General features: G+C 40.6%; 1 protein-coding gene across 1 annotated transcript in view; it reads right to left on the reverse strand.

The window, feature by feature from the left end:
* Positions 1-1135: 1135 nt before the first annotated feature.
* Positions 1136-16082, reverse strand: part of LOC121855082 (flavin-containing monooxygenase FMO GS-OX5-like) — a 68612-nt gene continuing 53665 nt past the window's right edge. The window contains 2 exon segments of the mRNA XM_042349907.1: positions 1136-3523; positions 4835-4998. Of these exon segments, the coding sequence (XP_042205841.1) occupies positions 3065-3523; positions 4835-4998 (623 nt within the window). The 3' untranslated portion in view covers positions 1136-3064.

Here is a 16082-nt window from a genome sequence, read left to right on the forward strand (position 1 = left end):
CTTGCGTGGCGACTTCTGTGGGCAGGGAACAGACCAGGGTGACATACTTTTGTTTGTCTGTAGCTGTAGAGCCGATGAGAGCTGCCTCCGTTGTGATTGAAGACTGGGAGAGTGATCCGTTCCTCCTCCATCCTGTGTGAGTGCGTTTTTCCGGGGGTCACCATTTGTGGGGTTTCGTGGTGTGGTCTCACACTCAGGATGGGTTGGAGAAAGGAATTTCACATTGCATTTTCTGTATATAAATATATTGAATGTACAGTGCAGTTTGGTGCTGGGAAGTTGCTGCGTGGTTAGGAGCTTGCTGAGAGGAGGTGTTGGATGAGGAGCTCGTTGAGAGGTTTTGTTAGTGCGGGAGCGTGGAAGAGAGACAGAGCTGCTCAGCGAGGAGCTTGCTCAGAGGAGGTGTTGCGTGTTGCAGGGCTGTAGCTAGAGCTGGTCAGCGAGGAGCTTGCTCAGAGGAGGTGTTGCGTGATGCAGGGCTGTAGCTAGAATGAGAGCTGGTCAGCGAGGAGCTTGCTCAGAGGTCCTATTGCGTGTTGTAGGGCTGTAGCTAGAATCTACTTCAATGGCGAGACTGAGAGCTTATATACTCGGCCACCAGAAGTAAGACCGGATGCAAGCGTCGCAGATGGCAACCCCCCCCCTCCCCGTGAGAAACTCGCCGGTTTGCTGAATCCCGCCACATTGAAATGCGACTAGGCTTGTCAGATGTAAGGGAGAGTGTCGCAGGTGGTGACACCCCCCCCCGTGAGAACCTCGCCCGCGGTTGAACTTCGTTGCTATGGTATTCAGCTAGGTTTGTCAGTTGTAGGGGAGAGTATCCGCTACAGTACCCCCTTCCCTCTAACAGATTACATGTAAAGAGAAGTCTGTTTTAAGTGAGGTTTCACTGTAAAAGACTTAGGTTATTGATAGAGGTGGTGGCCACAAGGCAGATTCTACCATTATCAGGAGGGGATATTGTTATGCCATAACTTATCAACATGAATTACATTAAAGATTAATATACTAATGAGGGCATATATGGCACAAAAAAAAAATTGGCAACTCAGCACAACTTAGTCCAAGATCCAATCACAGTCCTCTCTTTATCCCAACAGTTCAGGAGTGAAGGTTTGGAATTATACACATTAAAAATGATTTAGATAAAATTTAATAAAAAATTTTTTATCATAATAAGTGTGTAGGTTCCATCATGAACAGATACATTTAAATTAAATCAAGAGAATAAAGAATCAACATAATCTTGAGTAAACCACTAATATGTGCACAGTAAATAAACAATAAACTACTTAGTAATATCACCATTGATTGCACTTTACACCCAGAAATAATACTAGAGCAGCAATGAATAGTTAATACTCAATGAAACCTGATTTGAAAAGGTATTCACCACTGACAAACTGAGACCTCCTCCTACTCCCAAGGCCAGTCAGTGACTGACATCACTCCATACTCCACGGAACTACAATCCTAAAACTAAAATTAATTAACTCCCACATTAAGCTGCAAAAATACCGACATACATACAGAAAAATATTTTATGTATCAAATACCAGCCCTGCCCACACATCATTATACCAAATTATATTTACATAACTCAGGGGTAACATGCTTAAAAAATATTTCACTATGCACAGCGCAACACGCCTCTGTACAATATGCCATGCATAATACCCTCCTCCTCAAAATAAAACCAGTAGGGTTTTACATTGACAACAACAGTTATTAGATTTGCCTAATATGGCCTAGACAAGGAATCAGCAATAATTTTATCCTTATACCTTCACATGTCTAATTTCAATATCATATGGTTGGAGGGCCAAACACCAGTGAGTTAAACATTGGAAATGCCGATATACGTCTCGCCCGCTCTGACAAGGGTACCTGAACACAAGGGAATGCCCGCTCACTATCACTAGGTTCAGCCAAATTATTGCCAATCAAGAACTGCACCTCGTCATTCAGAATGCCAATTTTCTGGGAAGACATGCGGTAGGGTACTTGTTTCACTGGAGTTACATCGTTCACCAATACAATACCATGGGTCACCACTGGAATTCCTGTAGGAGACACATTACATCGCTCCTCTGGTCCTGCAGTGGATGGCACAATTTAGAAGCAGGATCAGTTGACACATCAGAATTGTTCAGTTTGATTTCGGTTTTCAATTGCACAAGGTCATGCTTAGGTAACTCATCCTCCTCCACTCCATCACATGTCACAGTATTGCCCACCACCTTATCAGGTCTAACACAATAGGGTTTCAACAGATTCACACGTACAAGTCTTTTAGTCTTTATACGTTCAGGCGTGGCTATGATATAGTTAACATCTCCTACCTTACTCAAAACTTCTAAGGGACCACGGATATTCCGGCCAAATATCAGTTCACTTGGTGAGAATCCCAAACTAAACTGTGTAGTACATCTGATAACATACAATAGATGTAATATAAACCAACATATAATATAATATAAACCAAGTGCCCAAACATGTATAACTTCCGGATATATAGTGGAAGCATACATCACCGGTAACAAATATTCATTATCACACTCAAGCTTTAGGAAGAGGGCTCACACAATCAATGATTACTTTTGCAAATGGCTCATCAACAACAGGTGTTTCATGGGGCTCTTTAGCTTTGAGCTTATGACATTGGGCAATGTAGTGACCAGGCTTTCAACAATAAAAACACAGAAGTCATAATCCCCCTAAATCCATTACCACCATGACCATCAGAACCTCCGCCAACATTCTCAAAGGAGAGTTTATTACCTACATTACCAAATAGGTGCTTACTACCTTGAGCTGGAGTCACGGCTGGGCCTAGAATCTCATTAACTTTATGTTTATGAATACAGTAAGACTGAAATTTTCTGCCAAAATGGCAGCTCTCTCAATAGTTGTAACTTCCTTCTCACAAACGTACATCTGTGGGGACACCTCTCAAATACTGCTCTAGTGCAATCAATTCACAAAGTTCATCATAGGTTTTAACTCAACTGGATAAAAACACACCAAATATTAACACTGGTAGATGCTTTTAGTGTTTTCTCACTTATGATAAATACAGTAGCTTTTTCATCTTCTTTATGATAAGAGAACCTAATAAACACATTACCCTGGAAAAATCTCTCCAAACAAGGCGAATTAACTGTTTGACAGCTAACACCCCCAAGTCCCAAGATGTGTTGAGTATTTGACCATTTCTTGCCTCTACAATGGTGCCATCCTTGTTGAGGCTGTAGTCATAGCCTTTGAACATGGGGAAGGAGAGAAACAATCTAGTCATTATTATTTTCCACATCTTCTTCAGGAAAGGTGGAGGATGGACAAGACCAGCTTCTGTTGCTAAGTCGTCCATATACTGCCACTGATCAGAATTAAGCATATGGAAATGCTTCTCCTGTAAACCTTGCTCAGTCCAATCTTTGTGAATTTTATGGTTGATTGTAAACATTTCTTCAGGAGTGGGAAGTTTCACTCTACCTGTCAGAGTGGCTATGAAATACTGAACCTGTAGGAGAGAATTCTGTCAGAGTGGCCATGAAATACTGAACCTGCAGGAGAGAATTAATTTAAGGTTCTGCAGCAAGAGTGGGAAGCCAACATGTCAACCTTCCTTGGAAAATATGTGTAATAACCTGTAAAGAAGAGAAGAGAAAGTGTGTGATGAAGAAAGTCAAGAGCCATGTTGACTGTGTGGGTTACACCACACCATACTTCTACCCCATGTTGACTGTGTGGGTTACATCACACCATACTTCTACCCCATATTGGCTGTGTGGGTTACACCACACCATACTTCTACCCCATGTTGACTGTGTGGGTTACATCACACCATACCTCTACACCATGTTGACTGTGTGGGTTACACCACAACATACTTCTACCCCATGCTGACTGTGTGGGTTACATCATACCAAGAGGATAAAAGAAAAGGAAAAGTTATCAGAAACGTGACTGATCGCCCAAGTGGCTAACGAGCCGATCAGTGGTGAAGAGGATAAAAGTAAGTAAGTGAAAGTATACACATGACCAATAAACCCTCTCCATAGTGGACTTTTCAATAACAGAATCCTCCCAATAATGGGCAGAGCTTGCAAGAATTAGTCTGTTATTGAGAACAGTCTACTCTTTGTTAATATCTTTTAATAAAAATTTATATACAGGTAGTTCTGCTATAACGCGATAATTGTGTTCTTGTAAAATATCGTGTTATAGAAAATCGCGTAATAGAAATAACAGGGCTTATGGAGAAAATAGGGTTAGGTGCAGATTACTCGAAATCGAAAAAATTTAGTAGTTAGCCTAACACAAAGGATAGCACAGTCTAAATAAATGTTACATTCATATCTAATAATGAAATCATACAGTAAATTTAACACTTTACCTTGAAAAAATATGAATGTAACTTGATGGGGGAGAAGGGTGATTTTGAGGTTGATAACATCAAGCTTCTCTTCAAGTGTTATATCCTTTCTTTTACGATAATCACCGGGAATTCTATCATCAGAATGCTTTTTGGAGATATTCTTCTTTACCATATTCACAGTTAATACCACAAAATTGGAGAAATAGTAAGCAAAAATCGCGTTATAGCAAACAAGCGATCGCGTTATACAAATATTGTTCCGAATTCATAAATCGCGTTAGAGCAAATTCGCGTTATCAAAACACGCGTTATAGCAGAACTCACTGTATGGTGATATTTTTGAGGAAACATTACACAAGCTAACTTACTAATATAACTAAAATTACGACTAAAATACTGAATCTCACAAAGATTCACAAAAAAATAATTAATACAGAAGTAAGATATTCTAACCTGATAGTTGATGATGGGAAATACAATGATTCGAGATGGTATTCCAATTAAGGCCATCGATGGGTAAACAGAATTGATGAGGTGCTTGTACAACGGCTTTACACAGTTGTCCTTGACTTGGATTCCACACTCTTCCATTAGAAATGGAAAGTTGTATTTGTAGCCTGAAATGGGGAGTGGGTTGAGGCCTGCAACTCTACATCATGTTAATCAGGAGAGAACAAATGGATATTAACCTGTAAAAGGTCACATTAATATACTGTACATACATGATAACCCCCCCCAAGTCAGGAAAAATCTAATTTTTGTTTTACGGCCCCAATACCTCAAAATAACCTAAGAAAACAAGAAATACTAGTAAAAGTGGCAACTCACCTCATTTAAAAGCGCTACAGTGATATCACCTTTAGTAGGAACAATTGGTTCAGAGCAATTCCGGGGATGAGAGATTTCCGGGTACCCAGACGACTTTCTCAAACCAGGAAAAACTCCTTATCCTCGGAATCTTTTCCGGTTACCGTGAAAAGTTTCCGAGCGTCTAAACTAGACATCTTGCACACACAGACACTAGCTCAGTTCCCCAGAATGTTTCTGGGTGCTAGGGATGTTTTCCTTGAGTCTTAAGTACCTGAGTCTGTAAATGCATTTCTAATTAAGTTGTAAATGCATTTCTAATTAAGTTAGAAACTCCATTTCTTTACTATAATAATCCATAATAGTTTGTCTAATTTTGGTTGAATAAATATACAGTAATACTCCGATTTACGAGGTCAGTTGAACCCGCGGAGGTCCGCGTAAAACGAGAAACGAGTAAATGGAATAACAGAACATATGGGATTAATTGAAATAGAGACTGGGCCGACTCCCAAACTCCACTTTTTCCGACACAATACCTATGTTGTAGTAAAAATAACATCTTAATTTTATGATGGTATGCACACAATTAATATTTAAGAGAAATGCAGTCGCCAGGTTAATGTCCATTCATATAATGGACTCAACTCCCCCCTCCCCCCTTCCCATGCTCACTGGCTCCTCCCTCTCTGAGAAATGTTTGGGTGAAAACACTAGATTTTAAGGTATAGTAATAAATAACACCTCAGACTAAAGTTAGGATAATAAAACAGACATTGCTGGATTCCTTGCAAGACCAGGAATATTTTGAATATACACGTCATATATTTTGCACAAAAGATAACATATTTGCTGTGTAAACAAAATTCTTACATTAGATCTAAAATGTGTATATCTAATGCAAAATCCATGATGTTTATATTCAAAATGATCATCATATCGTAAGAATTCCAGCAATGTAAATTGTATTCTGGCCGGGTAATTTGTATGAATTTTATGAGCTAAATAAAAAAATTATACTTCACCTGCGTATATGAGTAGATGCACAGCGTAAAGTGGGAATTCCGGTTCTGGCAGGGTACCGCGTAAATGTTGAAATGCGTAAACGAGAACCGCGTAAAGCGGGGCATTACTTTATTTGAAAATTATAAATCTATATGATATGGGCATGAATGAAGCTGTGTGTTACAGCAAAGACTGGTATTTTCCACTCCCATGGAGCTGTGGGGGATTAGTGGGTCTCTTGTAACTGACCTGATACAATATCAGGTGGAGGTAGGACGGGGGAATAGTGGTCTCATATTACTGACCTGATGGAATGTCACATCACCCTTGGGTGGGGGATTAGTGGATCTCATGACCTGAATAAACACGAAAGCTAAAGTAGTTTTGTGGAGATTGTGGTAAGTATATGTATAAAGGAGCAAAGTTGTATCCCTTCAACATTATGTTACATAACATTTTAAAATATGGAGTAAGAAAGCAGAGAGATGTGGGTTATCAGAGAAAAGGAGTGGAAATGAGTGTTGCCAAGTGCTCCTCAACAGCTGATTTTAACTGCTACCACACAGTCACACAGATGTGTCATACAATAAGACCTTCACTCCTCATGCTTGTTGTCTTACTTCCCTTGTTGGGAGTGTGTGAGTGGTATTGGATTGTGTGTGGGGGGGTGTGTGTGTGTGTGGGGGGGTGTGATGTTGGGGGTATGTGTGTGGTTGTTGGGGGTGTGTGTGATGTTGGGGTATGTGATGTGGGGGTGTGGTTGGTGCAGAATTGGTGGTGGTAGAGGTGTGGTGATGGTGGGGGTGGCGAAGGTGGTGGGGGTGGTGATGTGGGGGTGGTGATGGTGGGGGAGGTGAGCGATGTGGTGGGGGGTGGTGATGGTCGGGGGTGATGTAGGGGGTAGTGATGTGGTAGTGAGGGGGTGATGTGGGGGTGATGAGGGTGGTGATGGTCGGGGGGTGTGAGGGGTGAAGAGTGATGGTGAGTGGGGGTAGTGATGTGAGGGGTGGTGATGGTGGTGGGGGTGGTGATGTAGGGGTGGTGATGGTAGTGGGGGTGTAGTGATGGTGGTGGGGGGATGATGTGGGGTAGTGGGGTAGTGATGGTGGTGGGGGTAGTGATGGTGGTGGGGGTAGTGATGGTGGTGGAGGTGGTGATGGTGGTGGGGGGTGATGTGGGGTGGTGGGGTGATGGTCGAGGTGATGTAGGGGTGGGGGTGGTGATGGTCAGGGGGGTAGTGATGGTGGTGGGGAGTAGTGATGGTGGTGGGGAGTAGTGATGGTGGTGGGGGGGTGATGTGGGGGGGGTGATGTGGGGGTAGTGATGTGGGGGGAGTGAGTGATGTGGGGTGGTGATGGTGGTGAGGGTGGTGATGGTGGTGGGGTGGTGTGGTGGTGAGGGGTGGTGATGGTGTGGGGTGATGGTAGCGAGGTAGTGATGGTGGTGGGGGGTGATGTGGGGGTGGTGGGTGGTAATGGTGAGGTGTGGGGGTAGTGATGGTAGTGGGGGTAGTGATGGTGGTGGGGGGTTTGATGGGGTGGAGGGTTGGTGATGGTGGGAGAGGTGGTGATGGTGTGGTGATGGTGGGGTGGTGACGTGGGGGGTGGTGACGTGTGGGCGTGGTAATGGTGGGGGGGAGGTGAAGGTGGTGTTGGGAGTGTGTGTGGGTGGTGTTGGAGGGTAAGTGTGGGTGTCCCAAGGGCAAACACATAAAGGGAATAAACATTTCTTAGTACAGTCAACCCTCACTTTACGCGGTTAATATAATCAACAGGGTACCGCGGAAAGTGAGAAACGCGTAAAGTGAACAACATAACATATAGGATTAATTGAAATAGAGACCGGGCCGACCCCCAAACTCCACTTTTTGACGACACACAACTATGTTGTAGTAAAAATTTTATCTTAACTTTATGATGGTATACACACAATTAATAATTAAGAGAAATATCAATAATATTAGGTTTTTTAACACTTACATTAGTAGAAAAGATAGCTGGGCACACGGGGATGGGCGGTTGGTTCCGAGGCAGAGGGCAGATTATTGGCCCTCACCTGTATCACTTGTATCAATTGTATCACTATCCACCACAGAGGCTTGCAGGGCCTCTTTGTCAAACCCCTCAAAGTCCATATAAGTCCATATCCTCACTATAATTATCACTATGACTGACTTAGGCCGGCTGTGGTGGGTGGCGGGTGAAGAACTCGGTAATGTTTTGATGACTGGGCGACCTTGTGCGCACCATGCTTGCGCCGCTTACACAACATGGCGGTAGAGGGTGGGAGAGATGGCGGGAGGTTTGGATCCAAAAATGGCGCGGCTCGCCAGCCGCTCTCCGCGTAAAGGGGTACACGCACAGCGGAATGTGAGCATTCCTGTTTCGGCAGGGTACCGCATAAACGTGGAAACGCGGAATGTGGGACCGCGTAAAACGAGGGTTGACTGTACACAAGTAAAAATGTACACCCCCCCCCTCTCCCGTTCGCAAATGCTATTCGCAGCCATTTTGAGAACCTAACCCCTGCGAATTTGGGGGGCCCCCTGTGTAGGTTGTGATAATTTATGTGGTTGCTCAGAAGTTGTGGTTGCAGTTGTGAAGCTTTGTGACATCACTAGTGTATAATGCATCTCCATATGCCCTAGTTTATTCATTGACTAGTTGGCTAAGTGCAAAAGTAGCCCTGTCGAGCTATCATGTATCAATTAATTTTAAAATTGAAATTATAATGTAAAATGTTATAAGACAATGGTTTAGTAGTGCTGTTACTTTGTGTGCTGTGTAAGTGTCTTGACATGTCACCTCAACACCTGACTCCTGAACATTCTCTTCATCAACTTCTTCAAATCCTACAGTGTGTTTGGCAAGTTCAACAATATTTCAATGAATGTTTCTCGTGCGCACACACACACACAGCCTTCAGCCTTCTTGAGGTGAGGACATCTCGCTAAGGTGGTCGTGGTCTTTTAGGCCATGGAGACAGCTGTCAGCCTGGTCTGTCGGACCTTCCCTATCTCTTCCCCACCTAGATTTATCAACATCCTCCACCAACTGATATACAAAAGTGACAATTCAACTCAAAAGACAGAAACAACTGTTGGAGAGTGACAATCAGTGCTCAGCTGTCAATGCTGACCTGATGCGAACCTGACACACCCAGGGTACACTTTACACTCACCACCACCAACACTGGATGAGAAGCCAAGAAAGACTCCAAACTACATCATGAGAAAACTGAGGACTCCCTACTCCACCCAGGTGAGGAATTATGAATTCCTAACTGCATCACATGAGGAACAAGAACCATCTCCAACACCCTGTGTGAGCTGTAGGACCTACCCGGACCATGTGGTGGATGTGCTAAACATCTGCAGCTGTAGTGGGGGAGCGGCTTAGCACCTAGGTACGCTTCGACGGCCATCCAAACCGTGGGAAGAACTTTGTTGGCACCAATACAGTATCAGGTCACAAGACTGTTTACAAGACCAGCTCCCACAGTACCAGATCTATCGTTAATCTACAAGTGATAGTGGGCAATTCGTGCCAGGTGGCGAGTCCAATGGTACAGTTTTCCAAAGCGTGAAAGTTCAAACGCTCGTGTTTGGCTTGAGCGCAACCGCCGGAAGGCTGGCAGCGTACAGCGACATCGTTTTCCAGCGTAAATAAAATGGTTAATTAATGCCTGCCTAAAGTAACCTTCGACATGGGACCAAGTTTGTTCCACTCTACGAATTTTTAGCAATTTTTCCACCAAGTTTGATGAAAAACGATTGTGCCGTTTCGGCTGCCCAGAACAGACACACACACAGACACACGTCGTGGTTGTTATAATCATGGTCGTGGGTGTTATAATCATGGTTGTGGTTGTTATAATCATGGTCGTGGGTGTTATAATCATGGTTGTGGTTGTTATAATCATGATCGTGGTTATAATCATGGTCGTGGGTGTTATAATCATGGTTGTGGTTGTTATAATCATGGTCGTGGTTGTTATAATCATGGTCCTGGTTATAATCATGGTTGTGGTTGTTTAAAAATCATGGTCGTGGTTGTTATAATCATGGTCGTGGTTGTTATAATCATGATTGTGGTTGTTATAATCATGGTCGTGGGTGTTATAATCATGGTTGTGGTTGTTATAATCATGGTTGTGGTTGTTATAATCATGGTCGTGGTTGTTATAATTATGGTCGTGGGTGTTATAATCATGGTTGTGGTTGTTATAATCATGGTCGTGGTTGTATAATTATGGTTGTGGTTGTGATCATGGTTGTAGTTGTTATAATCAGGGTCGTGGTTGTTATAATCATTGTCGTGGTTGTTATAATCATGGTTGTGGGTGTTATAATCATATTTGTGGTTGTTACAATCATAGTCATGGTTGTTATAATCATTGTCATGGTTATGATCATAGTCGTGGTTGTTATAATCATAGTTCTGGCTGTTATAATCATAGTCGTGGTTGTTATAATCATAGTCGTGGTTGTTATAATCATAGTTCTGGTTGTTATAATCATAGTCGTGGTTGTTATAATCATTGTCGTGGTTGTTATAATCATGGTTGTGGGTGTTATAATCATGGTCGTGTTTGTTATAATCATGGTCGTGGTTGTTATAATCATAGTCGTGGTTGTTATAATCATAGTCGTGGTTGTTATAATCATTGTCGTGGTTGTTATAATCATGGTTGTGGTTGTTATAATCATGGTTGTGGTTGTTATAATCATAGTTCTGGTTGTTATAATCATGGTCGTGGTTGTTATAATCATAGTTCTGGTTGTTATAATCATAGTTCTGGTTGTTATAATCATTGTCGTGGTTGTTATAATCATGGTTGTGGTTGTTATAATCCTTCTTTAGTTTGTGGTTCGGTATAATCGTAGTTTGTGGATTTGTTATAATCATAGTTCTGATTTATTATAATCATAGTAAGTGGTTGTTAATCATAGTTCTGGTTGTTATAATCATAGTTGTGGTTTTTATAATCATAGGGTAAGTGGTTATTTATATAATCTCTGTAAATTAAATTGGTTATAATCATAATTCTGATTTATAATCATGGTCGTGGTCGTGAGACTTACAGTATCTAATATACTATAAGAAGGAATAGAATAAAGGTTAGAATAATTAGTTAAAGAAATATTCGCCACAAGGAGAGGTTAAAATCATAAAAAAAAAATTATTATGAATCACCGATGATCATTCCAAGATAAATTATATTATGAAGAGAAGTGACCTTGATTCTGGTTAGATTAGTCACCATCTGCTTAAGTCATCACCTGTGTTAAGTCATCATAGTCATCATCTACGTCAGTCAGTTTTAGGCCCATCTCACATGACTGACCGACCATCGATGTTCTTTCCACGCGAGGGTGTTAGTTTTCAATGCGTCTTATTATTTACGCTGGTGGATGTAAGACCTCCTACCCTCACTGACGCAGCTATGGTCAATTTGGTGTTATTCTTGTTTATAAATGCCTTCTAATCTGTCTCAAGTCTATCCGTCCTGTCTATTGCCATCCCAACTGTCTGTTCGTCTGAGTGGTGTTTGAATGTAAGCCCGTCTGTACTCTTTGTGTCGTCAAATCTGTCTGTCTTATCCGTTGTTGGCGTGTGTCTGCCTGTTTGTGTAATGCTAACCAGTCAGTCAGCTGTCTGTCTGTCATGTTAGTTGCCATATTGTCTATTTGTGCATGTATGAATCTGTCTATTTTTGTCAACCTCCTGTCTGTTTCACTTGTCTATTTTTGTCAACCTCCTGTCTGTTTCACTGTCTATATTCACCCTGTGTCTATTGTAGTCATCTTCTACATGCATTCTTGTTATTATCTCTTTTCCATGTACAGTCAGCCACAGGAATAAGTATACACTGTAGCTGTAAGGTCGTCTGGTAACATTGAAACTGCGCATCCAGACGCATGATGAAACTCAGCTCCCCCCCCACCTGTTATCTCGAACTATTTTCTGTTTTCCCTTCTGTATTCTTCTATTTACTCATCTTCCGTCCTTTACTAATCCAAACAACATTAAAAAAAACGAAGGCTAAGAAAAAAAGTGGGGGGGGAGGAGGAGGGAGCTGTACGATAACTTCAATCGTGGGCTGACAGCGTACAGCGAATGAGGGTGCGCCAAGTCCGTAGACTTGCATCGTTTTCCATCGTAAATATAATTGTTAACTAATGCCTTCCTAGAGAAACCATTGACAAGGGACCAGGTTTGTTCCTCTCTACGAATTTTTTGTGATTTTTCCACCAAGTTTGATGAAAAACGATTGTGCCGTTTCGGCTGCACAGACAGACAGACAGACAAACAGACGGATAGCGCTATAGTATATTAGATATGTTGACTCTATGTTTCTTATATTTTTGTAATGAAAGCTTTTGTCAATCAAGTTACCCACCTCCCCAATTTCACTATATGTAACTTATCATCTCTGTTTATTGTATATTTTCAGGCTTCTGGCTGCCTTGTTATCTTAATAAACCATCATACACACACACACACGAACATACGCACGCACACACACACTCACGAACACACGCACGCTCACACACACACTCGGTGCTTCCAAGATCACGTGAGGTCCTTCATCTTAACACCTACTGACGAGTTACTGCACCACGTGAACATCACTCCACCCAGTGTCTACCTGACCATGTGAGGTCCTTCATATCAACGCCCGAGGACGAGTTACCGCACCACGTGAACACCACACCACCCGGTGTCCCCATGACCACAGGAAGTCCTTCACATCAATACCTTCGGACGAGTCACTATACCACGAGGCCTACGTTACCTCTCACAGTATGGCAAGAGACCAGCCCGGCCCATCAACTGTAAACTATAATAATTTGTATTTTCAATTCATGTTCCTTCTCCTTTCAGTAATGAAAGTTTTTGTTAAACGACCCACCTACCCCATGTCTTTGTATGTAATAAGTCATTTTTGTCTAATGTATATTTTCAGCCTTCGGGCTGCAGAACTTTTTCAATGAACCGTTAATTATTATTATTATTATTATTATTATTATTACAAACACACACACACACAATCAAGAGACCCATTGCCCAATTATGTAAATGTATATTTTCAGCCTTCCGGCTGCCATGCTCTTTCAATAAACCGTTAATTATTATTATTATTATTATTTTATTGTTATTATTATTATTATTATTACACACACACACTCGTACATTATGAGGGACTATAGGTTATTGTCAATCGCAATTACTTGAATACATTACAAGCTACTCATACCCACATTTAATGGAGTGGTGTTGATAAAGAGAACAAGGTCAATACAATATTTGCTTTTATCCCAAAAGTTTTTTCAGATTTTTTACCAATATCATTAGCAATCTTTTTTCTGTTAGGTTAGGTTACATTACATCATTTAAAATACAGTCATGCGCCGATTAACGTCCTAGATACGTTCCTGGAAACGTGACGTTAACCGAAATGGACATTGTCCAATCATCACATAAACTTTTTATTTATACCTGTACTTACGTGTATGTGGAATACTATATACGTGCATATACACTTTTACTCTTAAATCACTACTGTAATGTGATACAGGTGATTAATTTTTATCTCTTGTGCAAAATACATGACGTTTATATTAAAATTATTCACTGTTTTACAAGGATTCCAGCAATGCTGGGCAGTTGGGGGAGAGGGAGGGAGGGAGCTTGGGGGGAGGGGAGGTAGTATGTTTGACAGTTGGCACCGGCCCAAGGTCTAACACGTGTACCTGTATATTTATCAGTTCTTAAGTGACTGAGCTTCTCTCTTATAAAAAGCCAGTGACATGACCTAGGTGAATATAATTAACATTGTTGGGATTCTTGTAAGATACTGATTAATTTGAATATAAACATGCTATAATTTGCACTAGACATAACAATTTTAGTACTGTAATCAAATTAGTACATGTGCACTCCAGCTTTGCACTAAGGTCATTTATTTCTTTTACGTTTCTTTTAGTATGGTGTGTGCATGCAAATGGATGAAAATAAATGAAGAAATTGATGTAAGTCTACCCAAAAATGCAGTTGAAAAAATTTATATTATAAATGTACTACAGTACTGTACACTAATGTACAACAATTTTTATCTCTTGAGCAAAATATATGATGTTTGTATTCAAATTATTGGCTGTCTTGCAAGGATTCCAGCAATGCAAATTATAATCTCCTAACTTTAGTCTGAGATTTTATACAAGATAAAAACTGTGAGCCTAAATAAACCCCTGCTGAGCAGATTAGGGAGGGAGGGACGGAGCCAGCGAGGGCTGGGGGGTTGAGGTGATAAGTTTGAGCCGAAGGTCTCTGTGAGTTTATTTAACAGTCCTACTAAGCTTCTCTCATTTTAAAATGCCAGTGATATGACCTAGGAGAATATAATTAACATAGCTGGGATGCTTGTAAGATACTGATATATTTGAATATAAACATGTTGTAATTTGCACTAGACATAACAATTTTAGTACCGTAATCAAATTAGTACATGTGCACTCCAGCTTTGCACTAAGGTCATTTATTTCTTTTACATTTCTTTTAGTATGGTGTGTGCATGTAAATGGATGAAAATAAATGAAGAAATTTATGTAAATCTACCCAAAAATACAGTTGAAATACTTTTTATAAAATGTACTACAGTATTGTACACTAATGTACTACATTTATAATTGTTAAGAATATATGATGCTTAGATTCAAATTATTAATCTTTTGTCTTGCAAGATTTAGCAAAAAAGTAAATTATATTATCCTAACTTTAGTCTGAGATATTATATAAAATAAACATAAAGAAATCAATCTTTTGTTCAAACACAAGGAGGGTGGGAAGAGGGAAGGAGGGGGTGAAGTGACAGAATGTCTGTCTTTTGTTTATTTATTGAGATAAGATTTAAGAAGTTGGCGCTTAAGGCCTGCATGTTTATTTATCATTACTTAAATACTAAGTTTTCATAATTTGCTACCCAAATGACCTGGTGAATATAACTTACATTGGAGTGGACTTTTGTAAGATAGTAATTTATTTTGGAATACCTGTATAAACAAGCTTAGATGCAATAGATTATTAATAATTTAGGGTAATGGAATTATTTAGTATGTAATACAGGCTTGCACTTAGGTCCATTGTTACTGCAATATTGACGAAATTCACTAGATAACGCATTTACCAAGTGTTAACAATAATCTATAAGAATACGCCGATGCACACGTTGACTGTTCGCCAGCCATTTAGGTTCATTATTTTTCGTTTAAAATTTAATTATTCTTTATATAGATCCAGTGTACCCTGTACCATAACACCAGAAGCAACTGGCCAGTGTCACAGGTATATACAGTACAGTACAGTCATCCCTTGGTTATAGCGCCTAATTGGGACCCCCGCCGATAACGAAAGTACAGAACCTATGGGATTTATTCTAATTGGTTCCAGGCACCCAAGACCCAACCCCAAGTTTCCCATTTTACGACCATTTCTACCCACTAAATATATATATAATGTTATGGTAAATATCATAAACATGCATAGGCATGGCTAGGTTTATTACAAAGTGATGAAAAGGGTACGCTTAATACTGTAGTCCACAAAACATGTAGCTATGCTTTTTTTATTTGGTCCCCCATCATATTTCTCTCACATCAGGACGCCTGAGTCCTCCGTTTTCTCTCTTAATCTTAGAGTGCACCAGAGACTTCAATATACTTAGTAATGCCACAGAATTTGAAATTGCAACCCCAATTGCAACTGGGGTTGCAATTGTTGAGGCAACTAGATATGTCTGATTACAGCAAATGTGTTATTGTCAATTTGTAAGTGAAAGATTTTATCCTCAATAGATGTAGGTTAACATTACACCTGTAGGCAAATGT

The sequence above is a fragment of the Homarus americanus genome, unplaced genomic scaffold, assembly GCF_018991925.1.
Source record: "Homarus americanus isolate GMGI-L3 unplaced genomic scaffold, GMGI_Hamer_2.0 scaffold39088, whole genome shotgun sequence".
Taxonomy (NCBI): domain Eukaryota; kingdom Metazoa; phylum Arthropoda; class Malacostraca; order Decapoda; family Nephropidae; genus Homarus; species Homarus americanus.